Source organism: Danio rerio, chromosome 7 (genome assembly GCF_052040795.2).
Source record: "Danio rerio strain M-AB ecotype USA chromosome 7, GRCz13ab, whole genome shotgun sequence".
Taxonomy (NCBI): domain Eukaryota; kingdom Metazoa; phylum Chordata; class Actinopteri; order Cypriniformes; family Danionidae; genus Danio; species Danio rerio.
The window spans coordinates 33,916,553-33,939,828 of NC_141027.1; the positions used below are offsets into that span (position 1 = coordinate 33,916,553).

Sequence of the window (23,276 nt, forward strand, 5' to 3'; positions counted from 1 at the left end):
GTAGTTTTTTAGTCACAGATTGGACCATTTTTTCGGATCAGCCTAAAAGTGGAGGAGACAAATGACATTTGCTTTCCATTTATTACAAAAACAGCACTGCAAGACTCTTTTAGTTTTACCAAAAAGAAGTTAGAACTTGTAATTTTAGTAAAAAATAAAATTAAGAAATAATCAGCTGAATAAATATAAAGGGTAAAATATTCAGTACTGTGAGAAATTCAGTGTTACTTCTACTGTTGCTGATGAAGCTAAATATAGAAATTTAACATTATAATTTGTACAACCCATATTTGTTTTTGGTCTTATTTTTAATAAATGACTATTTCACTCATAAAACTTCATGTTTCATTGCTAGATGTGTACTTTTTAAAGAATTATTCAGTGACATATTTTGGTGCTAATTGTCAGCACCTATTGATTAAATAATTTAATTGCTGCCTACAACTTTCATTTTTGATCATCAAGTTAAATGCACATGACAGTGATTTTTGCCCATAAACATCAGGGGTTTTATCTAAACCAGAGATGTCCAAACTAGGGCCCGCGGGTCAAAGTTGGCCCATGGTGAGCTTTGATTTGGCCCACCATCTCATCTGAAATGAATATGATGGGGACCATTGGGCAGAATCCCGACAGACACCGTCATTTTGATTTTAATGTAACCTTTTTGTCTATTTTATAGCAAACTGAAATTAAGCGTTTTAACTAAATGTTGTAAATGAATCAGATTTTTAATAATGCAAATATGCTACTGTCTATCGACGAATAGAGGAAAATGCACAACATCACGAGCAAATCAATGCAAAAGATTGACTTCTGTTGCTATTTGGCATTGTGATACGTGCACACCACTATTTTTGGCACAGCACGAGTCAAAAATATTGATTATGTTTTTATTCCAAAAATTATTAGATTATTAAGTGAAGATCATGTTAAATTTTTATTTTTTTGTTAATTTCCTATTGTAAATATAATAAAAATCTAAGTTTGATTAGTAAAGTGCGTTGTTAAGCACTTAACTTGTTTAGACAATATTAAAGTTGATTTTCCTCAGTATTTTGATTGCACAAAATCTCACTGAGTGTACAAAAAAAGCTCCTTTGAAAGAATGGAATGACATTCAACTACACTCGCACGAAAAACTGATGTGAAATATTAATGTACTATAGTGAGAAAAACAAACTGCACACACAATGATATGTGACTGTTTTTGTAGAGGCTGCAAATAACCCTTTGTGAAGTTGGTCTCGTCATCAAAGTCCTCAGAAAACCTCACATCGACACTTCAAAAACATGATTCAATACTTTTTCTCCACTTCAAAAAGAGAAAACACAATAGAGCAGAAATGGCCAGGCATAAACAGAAAAGAACGTCCAAGTACACCGAGTTTCTATCCATTTCTCAGAGCTCCTGATTGTGAAAAGCATATTTACCTGCAGTAGTTTCTGAACGCACAATGACTGGGCATTTCTGGCAGCCAGGTGCAAGGCATTTTTTCCTACAGGAGCAAAAGAATAAATCAATAGGAGTTATCAGACAACAAAAAGTGTTTCAGATCAAGCAATCCACCGTGAGAATCGAACAAAATTGCACTTAAGTAGAGAGTAAAGTTTATTTCATTACTAAATTTCATTTAGTAGTTGTGTGAATGACACTGGGCATCTTCTACATTTTGTTTATTAAGCATTTGTTCTTGTGAAAAAACTAATTGAGATGAGATTTTACACATGTTGTGAATCATTATCATTGGTGTTGTATTTGTCAGTGTATTACAAAGACCAAAGGCTGAATGAAATGAATGAAATATAGTCATTTACTATAAATTTTGAAATGTCTCTTGTATTTTTATGAAACAAATAAAATTGTATACAACAACTGCCAGTTTTTTTATTTTATTTTACTGTAAATTTAAGATTTTTTACATTGTGATGTAAAGTGTAACATCAAATTAAATCCAATGCAGGATTTGTAGAAATTTCATATGCTCAGATTGTATTAGAATTCAATTTAAATCCATTTATAGCCTATGCTTTATCACTTTGCATGTTTCCTAATCAACCTCTCAATCTAGAGAAGCAACAGTAGCTACGTTCATGCTACGTTTCATGGAAATCAGTAATCAAATTATTTGCCTTAATCTGAATAAGACAATAATATGGTTAAGGCGTTTACATAAGTTGCTTTTTGAAAGTTCCTCTCATGACCCCATTTTACATGTTATAGCACATAGATCGATTAACGTCATGGTCACTATGCTATCTACATTTCCTCCAGAGTTTCATGTAGTTTTGGGCATTTCATTTTTAATTTGTCGACTTGGCAATTTCACTTTCATTCAGGAAGATTTCATGCATGCCCCCACGTGACAAACGAGATGTTGGATGAGAGCATGAACTGCTGGAAGAGTATTGTTTTAATTTCATATCAGATGCCGAACGGGAATGTATGGAAAGCATTTCGCAATGCAGGTGTCTGTGGTCCTTTTCTGACTCAATAGGTGCAGATAATAGTGTCAAACAGCAGTGTTTATGGACTATCCTATCCAAAACACAGAGAAAACTCCTACATGATGATAACAGTTTGATTATGGTGTTTACATGTCTACACTGCACTTCGATAAAGTCACTAAAATTGCCATACTCCATGTCTTAATTTAATTTCTGATTAATTTGATTGTAATTGGACTCATTAATCTAAATCGTTGTTTACAAGGTACTCTTAATTAGAGTATTGTCTTAATCAGACTAAATTTTTTTTTATTGGTGTCCTTTAACTGAAGTGCAATGCAGACATGTAAACACCTTAACCAACCTATTACAGTTGTGTAGGATTTTTGCTGCCTTTTGTGACAGGATATTCCAGTAAAGGACCACAGAAATCTGCATCACGAAATGTGGAAGGTTTTTTACCCCCATACAGTATGCGGTATCTAATTAAAACAACACTCTTCCAGGAGTTTAAACTCTCATCCAATATCTCGTTGTCACAGGGGAACATGCATGAAATATTCCTGAATGAAAGTAAAAGTGTAACACTGCAGTTAAAGTCGACAAGCTAAGAATGAAACACCCAAAATTACATGAAAATCCAAAGGAAACATGGATATCATGGTGACGCAATGACGTTAATCGAATTATGTGCTATAACATACAAAGGGATCATGAGAGGAACATTCAAAAAGCAACTCATGTAAACACCTTAACCATATCATTGTCTTATTCAGGTTAACAAATATTTCGATTACTGATGTATATGTAAACGTAGTCAGTGTTTCCTCTAAAGCTACCTCTAAAATGAATGAATAAATAATGCTGCTCATAATACAGATAAAAAGCCATTTTGCTTGTACTCTACTAAATAAGAGATAACTGAAGTGCTCAAGTCACATGCTTTTAGAGAATATATATAACATAATCTGTTCTTTCTGTATATTTCTACAGCTCATCTTATCTGCTTGTAAGAGTAATTAGCTGCTCAAGTGGATTTTTTTGTAGAGTTAAGATGTACATTTGCCTAACTATGCTGCGGAAACTTTTCCTGAGCTGAAAAGGGGCGGTGCTACATACAAACTGGTAATGAGGCTAAAATGTTTCTTAAAAAGAGAGAAATGTTACAGTAGGAATGACTTGATTGCAGACTAATATTAGAGGCAACAAAAGTGGCAATACATGTTGAAAAGATAAACAGAATATCACATTTTCTGTGAGTGACTTGGTAAAAACGGTGGAAATACTGGGTACAGTAAAGTGACAAACTTGTTTATGTACTGTGTATTATATACAGTAATTGACAATATAAAATCAAATTGCTTCAAATGTGCAAAATATTTGAGATGTTTTAGCTGGGTATTTAAATGGACTTTCTTGATGTGTACACATATTGTAAAATAAAGAACAACTAAGAATGCTTTTGCTCAGGTGGCCAACATGTTCACACGGTAAGGACAAGGTTTTATGGGCTAAGAACAACAAAACCGAGGGAATGTTGGGAGCACACTCGTATATTAAGAGCAGCATCTTCACCTGTGGCATCAGTGGCAGTGACATCCACACCATGATTGAGAATGAGATTCAGGCAGTCAAGATGTCCTCTGGAGGCAGCGAGATGAAACCTGCAGAGAAAGAAAAACCAATGGTAGGTTTAATTTAGTGCAAAAGTGCATGCTAAAAAAAATGATGCCTGCTCTTCACAGTCATCAGCATTTACATATGAGTAAATTACTTTTCAAAGTCAAATTTATGCACTTTTAAAGAGCATTTTCGGGTGCATTTTCAAATTGTTCCAGCACTTTGCAAGTGCGGCAAATGTAATGTTTTAACATGAATATACATACTTCTTCACAATAATCAGATGCTATTTATTATTCCAATAATGTAGTTTTTCAGAGTAAATTTTGTGATGTTTGCCCCAAGCCCAGCATTGAATCACTGTCAAAATGTCATTTTCATCTTTGCTTCGATCATGTATGAAATGGTCATCTCCATGCATTTTGTTTTTTTTCCCACTGCTTAATCAAAGAGATAAAATAAATTATTATGAAACCAGCACAGTTCCAAGCACTTTAACAAAAACCCAGAAAGTGCTTTTCAAGCCTTAAAAACACCAAACAAACATTCAATCATTTTTAAGGATTTTCAGCTCACATACAAACTCAGTGTTCATATTAAGCCCATTTACTTTGTAAAATTAGCATTTTGAGCTCAGTTTAAAGAAGCCATCATGACATCCACATTCTCAACATGTGTTTGGAAAGTGTTATTCAAGTCAGTGAAAATAGAAAGACAAACATGTAGACAGGCCCTTGACCTGAAGCTTGACATTTGAAAAAGTTCATACAATGTCCCAAACAACCACCCATGGAGTGATGCATGGGTGGCAATTGGAGAAGGGGAAAAAGGCAGAGAATTCTGGACAGAGAATGCGTCTTACATGTCCATTTCAGCAATGTGACAACTCTAACTGTAAATCACTTTCTTGGTACAAAGGTCATACAATAGTTAAATTATAGACATTTTAAGGTAAGGTTAGCCATTAGTTAGATCGTTCACCCAAAAATGTAAATGTATTTACTATGTATACGACCTCAAGTGGTTTCAAATAGTGAGAAAAAGAAATGCTATGGAATTCAACACTTAAAAGAAGAAATTTTAAAAAATGCTGAAAAACTTTGTTCAAAAGAAGAAAGAAACTTAAGTTTTGAAATAAGTAAAGGGACAGAATTTCCATTTTAGGGTGAACTATCTCTTGACAAACCAATGTAGTTTATAGTAGTACAGCAATGTATTTTCCAATTTATTGCAAGTTTAAAGTTCCAGGCAAGCCAAAGAGGAGGCACAGCTCCTACGAAAATGATTTCATAACTAAAAATGACTCCAAGCAATGACATTTTATTAGGCAAGGTGGCTGGAATAATAGTAAATGACCCTGGGCAATTAGAGGAGACTGAAGGGCTCAGATGGTCATGAAGACCCAGACATGTCATTCTAGCTTGGCTCCAACTCCTTGGCTGACTCGCATATCTGTGGCTCCAAGATACATTATGTATTTTTAGAGGTACTGGAGAGGTGGGGTGGGGGGCAGTTTGACTTCAAAACAACACTTTTGAATGCTGCACCAGTCTGTCAACTGTAGTTCAGCGAAAAAATATTTCAATACATTTGAATATCTGATAAATGTGGAATGCATTAGGAATTTAAATGCTTTATTGATGCCAAAGCTTTAAAGCCTCTGGCAGGAGCACAAGCAGGAACTCAAGAGAATCTGTTGACCTTCTCGAGAAAATTCTTTCTGTGTCTACATGAAATGTAACATTTGCCAAAAGGGATTATAATGAGAAAATGTACTTGAAGACTATCCTTCCGTTCAATCATTTTTTATCCATTTGTATAGTATTAAAGCAGTAATATTTTAAAACTATACAAAGCCTCCGCTTTAGGAAATGTGGTAGTGTAACACTAAAAATCCAGACATACAAATAATTGTTATGCTTCTATAGACCTGAATAACTTTTAGCACAATCACTAGCACTATTATAGTACTTAAATTTGCTTCTCTGACCTTTTTATATTTACATATCCTAAATTGATTATTCATTATCTATTATTACTTACTGACATAGCGTGCAAACGAGTAATTTTCTTTAGCATTTTTATTTTATTTAAACTCGTAGTTCAACAACAAATACAATTCCAAACAGTAAACCTGTTAAATGATCATAAAAACATCAGAATGGCTTTACTGTTAACTGCATAAATGTGCTGTTCCTACAAGCAACAAGCAAGCATTACATTTTTTTTTAACTGACAAGATGTCATTCACACCAGTACCAAATATCAGGAAACTGTTGCTGATTCCTTTATCAACCTGCATAGGAAGCATTTTACTTTCACTATATGGCCAAATTTAATCATATTATTTAACATCTAATTGATGTACGATAGATCATACTGCAGTTACACAACAGAAACTGCAGAGCTTCCATACTGCTGAATGGAAAGGAATGTAGGGTCGAGACTGCAAACAACACTCAGACGTCCTTCTAGCATAATTGCATGCATCTTGTATTGTGATTGGCTCAAAGCACACTTTTTCCATAGTGCATTATTTGATAGAGATATCTCATGTTCTTGATTCACTTATTGATCGATTATGACGCAACATCTACCACAAAACTAACAGAACTAATTTACCTTTTCAAAAGGTTTTGACATGTTATCTTAACAGTCGACTACGTTTAATAGGAGCCAAATGCACCATTTTAAGTCCTGTAAGTGTCACAAACAAAACATTTCTCTATTCTCTCTGTAATATTTAATTGCTTCTCAGCTGTTCTATTAGGTGAAGAGCAAAAATTCAATAAACTGTATTCATTCTCAACTTTTGCGAAAGGAATTAATCTTGACTCATAAATCTTGTGAAGGACAGGTCATAGCATCAATCTGGCAAACCATCCGTTGAGGTCAAATTTATTAGATGTGCACTGACACTTCACTGACATCAGCGACCATTCTTGCTATCTGAATAGCAAATATTATGTTTCAGGTACTAGCACATTTGCTAGCTGACTTATTCCACACACTCCCAAAAGTCATTTTGCCCACATCTTAATTACAGATATTGAATAAATCTATTTTTACAAGTGGGTGTGTTAAAGAAACAAAAGCTTACATCTACAGAAGGAAGGCTCTGTCTTTTTTCCTGTGAGCCAACCATGTATTAGCAAGCTCCACCAAGCAGGTGTACTTCACACCACACTCTGATTTCAACACACACACACAGATTTCACTCGGTTCCATCTGCCCACAGGGCAAAAATACTATACTAATGCAGTTGACCAATTTACCCACCAGAACTACTGGATTACACCCTACAGGCGCTGCGGTCTGGCCTCCCAGTGAGCTATTCTGACCGGTGAGGGGAAATAACAGGCTGCATGTGGGGTCCTGCTATATATGAGTAGAGGATTTCCACAAATCCAGAGTCAACATGTGATCTGTGTATTCCACTCGACTATGCACAAAAAGGCTTCATACGCTCATCTTGCTGTCATTTGGCAGCCATAAGGGTGCACAGACATCCACAAGCTTGTTTCATATAACAGGCTGGTGTTTATTAATTGAGCTCTGTTACACTATAACGCCGACCCGGCGACTGTGGCGGCGGCACATGCACCTGATTTAGTCCTGAGAAATTCTAGCACCTTATTACAAGTCAAGCTCTTCTCCACCCAACAGAGCAGGAAGAATCTCACACTATGACAGAAATACCCAAAGTGGGAATGAAACAAAGCTGTGGTTAAATCGAGCTAAAAATGTGTCCATCTCTGCCCTACATAGACCCTGTCAAGGCTGTAAAAACTATAGGGATGGATAGGAGGCCAACTTGGCCAACTTTCTAAAACAGGAAAAGACGCTGTTGATCCATCAGTGTTGATGTCTACTTTGTGGCCATGTTATAATGCAGAAAGCCAATGCAAGATATTGAGTTCAACTATTCAACCTCTAACCTCAAAAATACTTTTCTTGTATTCATCCAAAAAAAAAAAAAAAAGACACAAAGCTCTCTGGACTGGGAGATTACAGAAGAAGATCAAGTAAGCAGTTAACATGACAGTTTATGACTAAGGAAAAAAAACTCCCTGCTTCTAATTTTAGTCAGTGTACACAAGCACAGATTTACTCACTGAAAACTTCTGAAGATACAGGCTGCTCAGCTCTGCTCAAACATCACTGACCACAACATGCTTTCCATTCTTAACTAAAACCCTTGGGCAGGCACAACATGTCTCATTCCAAAACGTACAAAAACAGCCAAACTGTCAGTTAAACTTCAGTAAATAATACTTATTTGCATTTAGAAAAGTTCTCAAACACCCCAAAACTGCCTCTAGTAGCAATATTGAATTATGCAACAAATCTTTAACTTGCAGCATTTTTAAATTACTTTTTTAGCCAGAATCAATATAAATGATGAAGAGTCATCAATAATAAAGTATCAGAATTTTTCCTCTTCTGCACACCAAAAAAATACAAATTGCTATAATGTGTACTGCCCACGGTGCTCAGTAGGGCTGTGTGATTAATAGAAATCGAATAGGAATTTGAAACGTGGCAAATAGTTACACGCAAGAGGCTTGCAAGCCTAGTCTTACTAGCCAATTGATTGAGCATATAGCCCGACTATAAAATTAAATCGTAACTCAAATCACAAAAAAAAAAAAAAAAAAAAAAAAAAATTGCAATATTTGTCAAAAAAAATTGCAATTACATATTTTCCCCAACTCACATGGCCCTAGTGCTCAGCTATGACTCATTGTACATTGTTAATGTACAACTTCACCCATGGTGGGAAGATTACCTACTGTGCAATTTTCAGCAAAAACAGTTGTCTTTCAGTTTCAGTTGTCTTTCTGAAGTCTGAATATACCTATGCTTTAAATTAAGACCTTTAAGTTATCATCATAATCATCATGATCAAGATCACAGATTCTCTTTCTGTTTACCATTTTTGAAAAACTCATCAACACCACATTCAGTGTGTGCAGTGCTTTCTGGGAGCTAAAGGTGGTGTGATGCTGCATTTCTTGTCAGATGTGCAACCTAAATTCAAAATATTGTTGTCTCTTCACTAGTTTACTTGATAAAAGGCAGGGACTTGTGGAACTGTGCATTGATGGATTTGCTCTTCAGTCTTTGGATTTTCAGCAGTGAAATTTAAACTGAACTGAACTGAACTAACTTAAAAAAACACACACAAATCTAAAGCATGTGAACTAATTATTTCAATCATTTTGCAGTTTGCATGTGTGAAAGACAGAGACGTGCAGAACTAATTAGTACACCGCTTAGTCGATTAAAAGGTTTTAAGGATGCCCTGTGTAATTAGGCTGATTTCGGGTTAATCCCACTAGAAGCTGCCACGTTTCTTAGGGACAGCTTCTTATGTTAAACAGCACACAAAGAAATTCTCCTGAATGCAAAGTTTCAGAAAACAATTTCTTAAAATAATACAACAACAAAAAATCTAGATAAACTAGTCGATCCTAATAATGGCCTCATTGCTTGTTAGATGACAAGTCAACGGACATGGCCCATCCCTTGCGACAAAGGAACTTACGCAGATCGGCCCTCAACATCAAGTTTAGTGGGGATGATGCCCTTCTTTCCAAGTACTGCTGCGACTTTGTCCACCTCCCTCCTCTCCACTGCCTTCATCAGCCGGTCATCGTACTTATTCCAGTCTGTGTTCTGAAGAAGAAAACCACAGAGAGAGAGGGGGGGGGGTGAGAAAGAGATCAGCACACTCATAACATCAGCATATACACAAAGACAGCAGTGTCATGTTCAATAACGCTGCTGAGGTGACAGCTATTGTTCAAGACTCTCCTAATGAACAGGGTGGTGATCACAAGTGTAATTAGCTGAACCAAGGAATGTTAACAACTCCAGCTCACCACATATTCAAATATTCAAAAGGAAATAAAAGGCTTAGACTTTCAATATAGTTTTGCCAACCAAAAAAAAAAACTGGAACATTTGCTTTGCACCAAGAAAAATATGTATGTACTCTATTTTGCACACCATAGGCATTTTTGTTGGCAGGGATCAGTAGTTGTACATATTTTTCAAATAGATTTGTTTGTCATCATACTTTTGTTGTGCATCATGTTGGATGAAGTAAATTTGAATACATGATATGCAGTAGTCAACATCTGAAGCAGATCAAAAATGTTTTTCAGAATTTAAGGAAAAGAATGGTTGTTGGTCAATGGTTTAGGACAACTTTATGAATGTTTTTGACCCACTTCATATGTTGATTACTATATACAAGCTGTGAAATGAGTCAGAAATACTTATTTAATGTTGAATGTCAGCCAAAAGTAAGCTAAATTTACATCTAAAACATTATAAAAATAAAAAAGACATGCTGTCAGCAAGGACAGTAAAGATCTGATTAATCAAAATATCACCAATAGAAAGTCTTTAACAAAAGATGCTTTAAGCCTGCCATGTTCACACAAGTTCACACATGCGGTTCAAAACACCCCTAAGCTCCAAAAATCTTAAGCACAACAGCTCACTCCCCACAAAAATCATGGAGAGTTCTTGGATTCCTTTATGGAGAAAACTGTAAGTCACTCTCAAGACAGTTCAAAACACACACACTCTCTCTGCCTAAAGCCTTTGCATACACACACAAAAAGAACTGAGAAAACACAAAGTACTCTAAAATCTGGATACCTACAAAGTACATGGAGGTGCATTTGAGCCATCGACTCATCTTGGTGGTCCTTTTGCAGTGGTCTGGCAAAGTACAAAAATATAAGAGTTCTTTCTTCACCCGTTCGATAATTTGAACACTCAACCAGCGAGTGTTTTTGTGGATTTGTGGTCTTCAGATGAATCCCCCTCTCCAGCAGGCAGCCTGCGACCCGCGGGGGTACCAGAAACCTCGGCAGAGTCCTCGAACTTCTCTCCAGCCCACAGCCTCTCCTCGAGACTTCATCACGGCACAGCAACCAACACAAACACAGAGAGAGAGCCGCTGTAGCACAGGGACCAGCCCCGGGACAGCAGCTCCACCTCCAGAAGAGTCTGTCTCTTCCCTCTCTCTTTCAGAGCGTCCTCCTATCGGTGTAGCCTGTGTCTACTAAAGCTACGCTGCTTCTCTGTCCTCCTTCTGTCTCTGTCTGCTTTGCTCCTCTATGCCAAATGGCAAGGTTGTTCAACCTCTGGCAGTAAATATGTGTGCTCTCTCAGGTCTAAAATATCCCTGTAAACAGCACGCAGACAAGCCGTTCAGGGTGGTTACCTCTTTATTTTTGACCCTCAGACCTTCCTCCAATGACTGATTGGGGTAGAAGTGCTAATAATAAACCATCCTAGCATATCTAGTCTATGAGTAACTGCTACGGTGACACCCGTGAGCAACAAGGCCAGCCAAATGAGAGGAACTTCAGCACCGCCGGCACATACAGTATACCCCTCTGCGACCGCAGCCACACGTAAAGCTACAACCATTAATCTCTGGGAGATTAAAGTCTCAGGTCCAGACCAGGTCATCATCTGCCGGTCTGAGGAGACGCTTCCAGCCTCACTTGCACCGGGAGGGGTCTGAGCTGACGGATGAAGCGCACAGTAGCAGGATTAAATGTCGGCTTTTTACAATCAGCTGTCTGGCATATGGAGCCTAAAGGCCCGTTTACAATCGCCATCTTCGAATCTGCACGATAAACATTACGCAAAAAATCTATTTCCAAAAGCAAGACGTCAGCTTTTAATTTAGTAAGTGAGAGACTTGAAAGTGGATCAAAAGGCTGCAAGGACGCATTAGATTTTCACACCAGCGCCAATGGGGGCATTCGGTTACCTCTTAAAATGCCCCTTGACCCCCCTGCAAATACAGAAACATACATGTGCGAATAGCCACGCATATAGCATGTCACATGAGGGGGGCCCTACAGGGTCTCGACTCCTAAAACCTGCTCCTTCCCATAGAAACAATAAAACTGAAATGGACACATATAGAATCCAGTCTCTTAAATAAGCACAGTAGTGAGTGTTGATGTGTAAGAGAGAGGACTATTTTGGTTTTGTTTTGTCTTTTACAGAGGACACAGGGTGAAAGGGCTATAAACCCCATCACAAGTGTTATTCAATTGCATATTAAAGAACAAAACTGTAGAGAAGACTATATACACACACACGCTGTCATATTAGTAAATTTCAAATTACAGTAGAAATGATAGGGGTGTCAAAATGAATTATTTCTTCGATGCACCACTATGCAGATGCGAACCATTCGGTATCGGTTTAGTATTAATCATAACTGGTTATTATGTGATGATGTCATTTATCACATGCATTATATGGCACTAGTTTACTATGGCGAGGGAGAAGATCAAGAGAAATTAAAACACTCAAACTACTTAAAAAGCAGATAACTGTGCACATTTCACTGCGTTTGAGTTTGCTGGGCAGTCTTTCACTGACAAGGAAGTACATCAGAACACGGCTATGGAAAAAATGAAAGTTGTAAACTCTGTGGCACTTTTAACCTGCTGGCATGTTTATGAGTTAACGTTTTACCTCTTCTCCTGGCTGTTACAACAATAACGTTACTTTTGAATCCAGACACAAGCGTGTCTGCAGAGTGAGTTTTCTCCACCATGTCGCCATCTATGATGGATCAGCTGATTGCCGCGGCCTTTTAACATTAGAACAATTCCATGCAAATGTCAACCTTGCCACAAAAAACTAAGCTTCAACTAGAGCTGCACGATTCTGGCTAAAATGAGAATCGCAATTGTTTTTTGCTTAAATTCAAGATCACGATTTTCTCACGATTCTGTATATGTAAAATAAAGGTTAATATGCGTTGGCAATTATTATTGCTTTTCTCAAACAGGGTAAAACAACAGTAATAATAATATTATGTGTAGGTCTACTGGTTTCTGCAAATAATTCTATTCTACTAATAATAATTCTGATGTTGAGTTGTGTTTGAGATATATGCTTGCAATCTGTCATTGACAACATTATTAGACCATTTTATTCACTGGTAAAATCAACATATATATGCTAGAGTCAATTATATTGGCTAGAGTAGTTATACTGACACTGTAAACATTTATTTGCATGCACAGCTGTGTGTTCTCTATGAAAGAAAAAAACATATCAAATCCTTGTGGCAATCATAACTCTAAAATGCGATATGATTATTGATATGATGAGCACGCTTTGTTTCATTTCACTGCTAAGTGCTGTTCATACTTCATGCGCGGCTCTCAAACGATCACTCTGTGCCACAAACTGAATATTATTTATAACTTTATTCACAGCCTATGCATATTCTGTTCACTAAAGAAGACGTGTGCACGTCTATTATTAAGTAGGGCATGCGCCCGCCCTCTCTGTGGTAACAGTTTATGGTCAGCAGCTCACATCACGTGGGATTTTCCGGCCGCGATTACAGCATTATATGAAGACAAAAATTACATTATTAGGTGAATTTTACCTTATAACTACAGTATGTGACTCTTTTAACATCACTTGGAGGTGTCCATGTCGTTGAGCAATGTATGTGAAACAATGAAAAGACTAGCGCAGCCGCCTTTGCTTCTCTCCTGAACTTAAAAATATGATTGACAGAATTGTAGAAATGCTCTATAAAGATCGTCTAGGGCAGGGGTCACCAAACTTGTTCCTGGAGGGCCAGTGTCCTACAGATTTTAGCTCCAGCTCTAATCAAACACACCTGAACAAGCTAATCAAGGTTTTACTAGGTATACTTGAAACATCCAGGCAGGTGTGTTGAGGCAAGTTAGAGCTAAACCTTGCAGGGACACCGGCCCTTCAGGACTGAGATTGGTGACCCCTGGTCTAGGGGGGGGGGGTCGAATCGAGATGGCAATCTTTTTTCGATTAATTGTGCAGCTCTAGCGTCAACCAAAATAGCGAAACAGTTTCTACATTTTTCGTGTAAGCAGTTATTTTATAGTGATTAAAAACAACTCACAAATGTATCCATCAATGTTTTCAAACTATTATATTTGATTTAGCAAAGTCACACGAGTGCCAACTTCAAATCGGTCTTATCCATTAACGAAACTTTTACCTAAATGTAAAAATGTCAAATAACACAAAATTAATCATGTTTGTTCTATAGAGAGCTGACTTTTATCCTTTTAATTAGCATTATTTCTTTTGAGATTGTGCAGTTTAATTTCACAGAATTTCTACAATGTTGTACACTGTAAATTCACTAATTTTTTGGGTCACATCCATAACGCATGTTTATTTTCTTCATTTTAAATCTAAAAAATGTTTACGGATTGATATTTTTACTATCTTATAACTTTGTACTTGGGTGTTTTGGAAAATATAAACAAATGTTTGCAACGCAGTGGTGCAGTAGGTAGTGCTGGTAGTGCTGAGACCAGTGTAAGTTCACACCCCTAATAAATGATTTATGATTAAGGGGCTAAGTGTTAAATTCAGAAACTTTTATTAGTAATATTTTTGGCTGTTAAGCAACTTAATAAAAATTAAAAAAAATAAAATAAAAAATATATAAGACACTGAACTTTACTGATGCCATAATATATTTCTCACACTCCTCAGTAGTGTTTTGTTATTTGCTTAGAAGTTAAAAGTTTAGATGCAATTTTAGATGAAAGAATGTACAACTTTACATGAATGAATTTACACTTGCCTCTCAATAAGACAACAAAATGACCACAGGTAAGAAAACATCTGATCATTGTAAGTGAATTTGTTTGCTTGCAAAAATCATTCCAGGATGCAGCATATAAAAATTCAGTGTATACAGCAGATATAGAGCACTCTAGTTTCTATGAACTTAGTTTTTTGTTAAGGAAAAATAAAAGCCATTATATAGACTAAAAAGGTGTGCCCATTTTTTACTGTATACACCTTTACACACAATGTAGCCAAAAGGTGTGTGGATGTCCCTTTTAAATTTACAGGTTGGGCTATTCCAGTAATTATATGAAAACAAAATTGCAACAATGAAAACAAAAATATGAAAACAAATGCTAAACCATACAGCGACATTCAACTTGTGGCTGTGCGAGTTATTAAAATTGAATATCATCATGAAACATTGCAATTAGCTTAAATCGCAAGAAGCTGTGATATGGAGTATAAACTGTATGAATTATTTCCTATACACAGAGCAAATACGTGATTGCCGTCTGTGTGTGATAGTCTTACTAGCCAATTAAGTAAGCACACTTTCATTCTGCCCAATCAGAACTTTTCAATCTGCCTCTTACAAGTCATTTTAGTTTGCTGAGTGTTCGGTATTTTAATAATTATTAATCTTTGTTTTTATAATAAGCTACATTATCTCCCTGATTTGAGTTAAACTTTTACAGGAAGGTAACTTTGAGCTTACTGCTTGCTTTAGAGAAAAAAAAAAGTGTTTAATTACTGAATATTTAAAAAAACTAATTTAAATAAATGTTGAAGTTAATATCTTTTCAATTGCTTTTTTAAAGTAACACACTGCATTTTAGCAGTGAGAAGCTACAATACAGATTATTGAGCTGAAGCTTGACTACAAAATTAAATCATGAATCAAAATATCTGTCAAAACAAAACAAAAATACAGCAGTTCAGAGAGGGCCTAAATGAAACTGGCATTATTCAGGTTGGCATTACACTTGCCATAGCTTCAAATCATTAAAAGAATACAGTAGTCATAAGATAAATTCTGAAAGCACTATCCACGCTCACATCATAATTTTACTCAGTGGATCATGAAGAAAAAACATTTTTGAAATATACAGTATCAGAATGAACTATAATGAACTAAAAATTTGCTGCTTGAATTCTATTACACAAACAAACACACCTTTATTTCATAATAAAGATCTTTATCTCATGTGGGTTTAAAACATTTTGAGGATGAGCAAAGTCAAAGTTCCTAATTTTTATAATAAAAGATGCCTTTAAGGACACATTTAAACACTTACTATTAAACTATATTCGCATCAGTATAAATTTAATCTACAAAAATCTGTGCAAAAATAAAAATAAATCATGACACAACCTATTATTGGTTTTATTTAGTCCAACTTAATACTCTTAAACTCTGGGATCATGAATGTGTGTGTCTGTGTTTGTGTAATGCACCAGCGTAATTCATTTGCATACAAGGAACAGGTGCAAACAGGTTGGTTTGTTTATAAAAGTTCAGTAACTGGGTGTGTCGGGTTTCTTGGGCTGATGTAACATACCAATGAAATCAACAAACACACACTCAGTGTTTTTTCTCTCCCTCCAACAAGCAGGTTAACAAGACCAATGAGGTATGAAGCGATAAGCTCTCCATTTGGACAATATATCTGGGTTGAAACTTGGCTGCCGGGCAGTCTGGGTGACTGTATGTGTTATAACTCATGTCAACACCTTGTAAAAATGAAACTCTATCCCTCATCCCAACATACACACCCACCCAAAGTCTTGCCTGGCAACAGCAAACGTACACGGCCATAAATCAAGACATGCATAGAAAAGCTATAGATACTGGCGTCCAGATATACGAAGATAACAGAGCGGAAATAAAAGACTGGGGAAAACCAAGCAGCTATTATGGGGTGTGACAAAGCTCCATCAAGAATGTGCCTCAGTGTAAACAAAAAATGAGAATTGTGTCAGCACTTTAACTGCTAACCCGCGCTAGCTCAGGGCCACATGTTGACAGCTATGAATTATTAATGGCATAAGCTGAAATCTGCACAACAACTCACTCAACAGATTTATCTGCGCTGTTTCCCACAAGGACATCTAAATATCAGGTCATCACATTATATGTGTACCTGTTCTGCTAATTTTTCCACTCTTTTTAACCAGAAAAAAAACTTTCTTCCTATCAGAGCGATGAAATGCCGTCCACACATCAACAGGTCTGATTTAGTGCTTCTTTAGCCACAGATGGATGGGTCGCTCTTGAATCTATACCCCCGGTCATGCTGGATTTAGAAAGTTCTGGAGGCACACTTCACCCTCTCATGCAACCGTACTGAGTGGGATTGCTCAAGGTGGGTTCAGCATACCAATATCACTAATTTCACCATTAAAAAACAGCTGGATATCACAAGCCTGAAGCAGAAAATGCGGACCCAATATTAAATAATGACAGAAAAATAATGTACAGTAAAAGCATACGCAAGAGGGTTATTATCTTGGGTCATATTTTTAAAGGAATCAAAATATTTAATGCATGGCAAACTGGTTTTCATTGGATACAAATTCCTACATCAGTTTTGTAACTGTCAACTCAAACATTTGTTAACTAATGCATAAAATTGAAAAACATAAAATTCCTTCATTCACTTATTTTCCTTTAGCTTAGTCTCTGTTTATTGCCACAGCGGAATAAACTGCCAATTATTCTGACATATGTTTTACGTAGCGGATGCCCTTCTAGCTGCAACTAAGTTTTGGGAAACACCCATACACTCTCACATTCACACTTAGGCATGGGACGATAACCGTTTTCACGGTATACCGCGGTTTGATAAAGTCAAGGTTTTAAAACCATAAAAATTTTCTGCAATACTGTTTCTAAGGTATGTGTAAGATTTTTTATTTACAATTTTTGCTGTTTTTAGGGCAACAGTATCTCAAGCAGAAAAGATGTCATTTTTATTAAATTTATATTTAAACAAATGAAGACTGCTAAAGTCAATAATTCATTTAGCCTGACATGTTTACTGCTCCAAAATATTTTAAATGTGTCTCAAAATAAAATATATTGCATTTAAAAGGGAAAAGTTTTTGTTTTTTACCCAGATATTTAAAAAGAATATATTTTAGGAGCAGTAATGACAATACCTTGAGACTGTGATATTTTTATCCAAGGTTATCAAACTATCAGAATCTTATACCGGCCCATGCCTACACGCACTCATACACGGTAGGGTTGCTTCATATTGGAAAAATTGGATATTGCGATATTTTATTTTGCTGCAATATATATTGCAACATGAATAGAATATCACCTGATGACTTGAATAACTAATAAAAAAATATTTGGAACAATTTCAATTGGGGTGATTAAGTCTCTATGCAGCACATCAGCATAAAATAATATAAATTACAAGCATATATAAATATCACAGAGCAAAAATAAAAATGTTGGAGTTAGAAATGTGTTGATTGATGAATAAGAAGCGAGGTCATAAATATTGATGTAAAATACTGAGAAGTTTTTTTATTGTTTTTTTACTTCTGCATTATCTTAGTGTAAAGTTAAAATGCAATAAAAATTGAACAATCAAACATAAAACAACATGGTCGTCAACATTGTGGAAACCAACGTAACACGGGTAGAACATGTAAACTCCACACAGAAACGCCAACTGACCCAGCCGGGACTCAAACCAACAAACTTCCTGCTGTGAAGCGACAGTGCTATCCACTGAGCCACCATGCTGTCCATAAGCATAATTTATCACAAAAAATAAAAATAGAAAATTTGTCTTGTAATTAACTAAAATAAAATGTACGGAAATGACTGAAACAAAATGTAAAAAGAATTAACTTAATAAAAAGGAAAGAAAACTTTATACAAATACAATAAAAAAAATTTGGTCTTAACTTTAGAAATGTTTCTTGCCAAATAACTGAAAATTATTTGAAATATTAAAATGCATTTAAAAAAATAAATAAAAACTGATGTTAAAAAAAAAAAAAAAAAAAAAAAAAAAAGATTAAATGAAGATCGACTAAAATGTATAAACAGAAACTAAGAATGAAAATATCTGTAGTGAAAATACATTATATCAGGTTTGCCCAAACTCGGTCCTGGAAGGCCGATGTCTTGCATATTTTAGTTCCAACCCAAATTAAACACACCTGAACCAGCTAATTAAGCTCTTTCTAGCTAGAGGTTGTGTCCGAAACCGCCTACTAATCAGTAGGTACTGCATTTGAATTTAAACAGACTACTCGGTGTAATGAAAATTATGTTCTATACAGTATGAATGTCAGTAGTATGAACAGAACTTAGACGTACTACATCCACCATTTTGTCATGGTCCCATGACCTACCCAAGTCAGTTGCGTTGCTTCACTACCATTCATGAATTCTCTCACGGGGCATCATGGGATAGCTCAGTATGCTTGAGATGCACACTTCAGAATCTCGCTGGAAGTAGTAGGACATCTGGGTACTTCTCGCATACTAAATTTTCTAATTTTATGAATTCGAACATACTGTACTACTCAGCTCGCATACTGATTTTAGCGTACTATATATTATGGACGTCCAGTTTTGACTACAGCCATTGAATTTTATAGGCAAGTGTGATGAAGGAAGTTGGAGCTAATCTATGCAGGACACTGGCCCTCCAGGAGCGAGTTTGGCTACCCCTGCATTATAAACATCTAAAAGAGATGTAAAAAAAAATTTTAATTAAAGGGCACATTAAACGTCATGAAAATGACTATAAACATCCTTAAATGCTGGATATCATTAACCCAAATTTGGGTAAAATATTGGCAAATCCAATTGTTGTGTTAAAAAATATTTCACCTACATCTGGGTGAAATAGATGTGACAACAACCCTGCTGTTTTAAAGTTTAAAAATTAAATAAATAATACGAAAACTTATGAATATTGCAGTAAAAAAAAAAACATTTTCATCATTTATTTTTACAGAAGCTTTCTCCTGTGCATTTACATCTGACATAGAAATTATGTGCCATCAAGAGATATTATTTAATCAACTCTCCAGTGAGTGTCTAGCGGTGGATTGAGACTCTGGGTCTAACCTGCCATTACTGCTCACTCTGTAGTTAACTAAAGACTATCTAAAGGTCTAAGCTGCTAAATGCTCAGGTCCAGTGTTTGTTGTTAAGTGCAGTGCTAAACTGACTCTTTAATTAGGGCAGCGAGCCTTCCAAAAGGCATCTTGATGATCTCAGCGAAGTGTGTCAGTAAGCTAAAGAAAGGCAGATAGAAACTACTGGAATATGATGTGTTTATACATATACAGTACACTATTGTTAAAGGGAGACAGCTATTTTCTGAGATTAGCTTATGCCCACTGACATGCCCATTATTATGACTGGCAAGACATACAGTTGCTAGGACAACAGTTAAATGGACTTTGGGTGTATCCATTTCTCACACATCATCAGTTATTACTATAGGCTAGCAGCTCTAACACCACCAGTTAACGTCATGAACTGCAACTCTGCAAGTAATAACAATAACACTATTCGATAAGCTTGCTATTGGTAATGCATTTACTAACATGAACAATTCTTTACATTATTTATTCATCTTTCTTGACTATAGTTAACGAAAATAAGTCAAAGTCTATTATACGTTCATGTTAACTCACAGAGAATTAACTAATGTCAACAAGCATAACTTTGCACTTTAATAATGCATTAAAGAGCCCCTATTTTGCATTATAAAAGGTCGTATTTTGGTTTTGTGGTCTCCAACAACAGGCAGATTTGAATGCAAGTGCATTAAAGCAAAGCAGTTAAAAACCAGCATATTACTATATCGTTAACCCTAACCCTATGTAATAACAATGACATACATTCAGTATTATTCCATACAGTGGCAAAAGTTGAACTATTTTGAAAACTGATTGAATCAAGTGTGTAGAGAAACAGCTAATGGTGGCCATAACAACGACAAACAGCAGGAAATCGCAAGCACAAAACACATTTAACTGGTTAAAAAAAGCAGCACACGTCACATTTTCAACATGGTTATATGTGAAATAGCCCACAGATTTAAATGGAGAGATACATTATAAGCACTGATCTATGACAGATAAGTCATTACAAGCCGTGCGGATCGATAACAAGTTACAATACAAAATTAAATGCATTTTCCCAACTACAGAAAACGAGGTAACAATTTTAACCACATTTCTGATGCGGAAAAAGAAACTGATCCATATAAACTGTGTAGCAGTTACTGACAAAGTCCCTGTCCAAGTCTGACAAAGTCCCACATTAATAGGCTCTGCGGATCCTTCCTCTAATAACAAATGACCAGCAAATTCTGTGTCGCAGGGTATTATTGTATCAATCATCAGAAAATTACAGGAACAAACACAGAACTAAGTTGGCTGTACTGTGGTATTGTTGTGAAAGTGAACTTTAACCCTTTATTTCCAAAGCCACATCACTGACCATTTCTCAGTGATAGTAATCTTGATGTCATGATCAATCACATGATCCCTGCACTCCACTATTGTTTGAAGGAAAAGGCACGTACACATTTAACCGGATGCAACACTTCATATTTGGCGAAGTGTCGTATCAACGATTATATAATAAGTATTGATCAATGTCAGTTCATGTCAATAAATAGATTAATTGAACCTTATTGTAAAGGGTTTCTGTAATAACAATGTCAGATATATCAGTATGGTGGCGGGGTGAGGATACAACAACAATGGTTAATTGGTCATAATTACTTCTAGGACAAAATGCTGTAATAACACATTAAATGTAAACATAATTAAAAGGGATTTATATGGATCACAAGGAATGAGAGAATAAATGCACAAATAAATCATTTTAATAATGCAGAAAAAAATTAAAGGCCGTTAAAAATGTAATATTCATTAATTTATTTTATTTTCAGCTTAGTTCCTTTATTAATCAGGGGTTGCTACAGCATAATAAACCCTCAATTTATCCAGTTTACTGTTTTACGCAGCAGATACCCTTCGAGCTTCAATCTCTTACTGAGAAACACCCATACATTCTCATTCACACATACTACATCAAATTTAGTCAAGACAATTTGCCTATAGCGCATGTCTTTGGACCTGTGGGGCAAACCGGAGTACCTGGAAAAAGCCCACGTGAATTCGGGGAGCACATGCACACTCCACACAGAAATGCCAACTGACCCAGCTGAGGCTCAAACCAGTGACCTTCTTGCTGTGAGGCGACAGCACACTGCACCATCCCAAAATGAAATATATATATTTTTTAAATATGCTAAAAATATGCAATAAAAAAAATAAATACCTACAAAAATGAAATTAATAAAAAGAACAAATACCTACAAGAATATATATATTCAAAGAATTTTGTAAATTTAATTTAATGAAAATTAGAAAAAAATTGAATAAATGAATGGGTAAATACATTTAAATGATTAAAATGAATAAGAATAAGTTGAAAAAAAGAATATTAATCAATACAATTAAATAATATGAAAATATAAAAATATCTACCTACTGAAGCTTTAAACATAAAGATCTATTGACTGAATGAACATGTATTTGTACTAATATACAGGACCAATGCATGAGACCTTTTTTATACATAATAAATAATTATAATAAATCTCTCAACAGCTGCTGCTAGTTATACTAATAAAACAATAATACTCATCACAAAAAGAAAAGTGTCTGAACTTAAGTTTACTCAATGTATTATTTCAAAAATCAATATCAATGTTGACCTGAGAAATCGCTGAAAATTACATCCAAATATAATAGACAAGCATTACAAAATTTACTCTGCCTAAACCTTAACATTGCCAGTAGGAAGTGAGGATTGTAAAAAGTCACTAATATTTGCATTTCCACTGATAATACAATAATCCTGATGAAATCCCTACAAAAAACAAGGGCCAAACAAAAACATCTGAAATCTTTTTTAGCATCAATTATAACACTGCATTGTATTAAATTCGAACCACTTTATCACCGTCTTCTGTCACACTCTTTATGAACGACAAAAAATTCAGCAAACATGAGACGGAGCCAGACAAGAACACAAACACACATTTGGGTCTCGTCCAGCTGTTTGATCACAAATGTCTGACCTGCCCTTTGACCCAATGGTCAGACACTTCCCTGCTATTTTCCTCTACTTCCGACAGCCGGGGAAGAGCTAGATCAGATTTCTGCTGTCATGCTCAGATTTCATCCCACTGCGCATCCTAAAAGCCACATGGAAGAATCCAGTGATATTTCAGCAGCACATTAACCATTAAAGTGTAACCTCCTCAGTCTTTTATAAATATTCAAGTCCTTGACCATCTGTCAAAAAGCTACTCAATTAAAACTAAAAGCGAGACGTGTCTGGGAAAACGGAGTGCTCATTATTCTGCAGACACTCGGAGAATATCAACATATAAGAGAGGAATGAAAAATTAACATCACTTTGCCGTGCTCATTTTTGGATAACATGCAAACACTTGACAGGAGTTTTCAAAAAGTATGTCAGAGGGCAAGATTATTCTCCATTAATTAAA

At 35.7% G+C, this 23,276-nt stretch overlaps 1 protein-coding gene across 2 annotated transcripts in view; it reads right to left on the reverse strand.

Moving 5' to 3' along the window:
• uacab (uveal autoantigen with coiled-coil domains and ankyrin repeats b) overlaps window positions 1-23,276 on the reverse strand; it is a 73,185-nt gene that overhangs the window by 17,658 nt on the left and 32,251 nt on the right. Inside the window, exons 1-4 of one of the 2 annotated variants that reach the window (XM_087261360.1) lie at window positions 10,745-11,216; window positions 9,617-9,747; window positions 4,024-4,112; window positions 1,435-1,499 (exon numbers count right to left, since the gene is read on the reverse strand). In XM_087261360.1, coding sequence (XP_087117486.1) covers window positions 1,435-1,499; window positions 4,024-4,112; window positions 9,617-9,747; window positions 10,745-10,780 — 321 coding nt within the window. In that variant the 5' untranslated portion in view covers window positions 10,781-11,216. Of the gene's footprint in view, window positions 1-1,434; window positions 1,500-4,023; window positions 4,113-9,616; window positions 9,748-10,744; window positions 11,217-23,276 lie in introns of those variants that run through there. The other variant, XM_087261359.1, reaches the window with a different exon arrangement.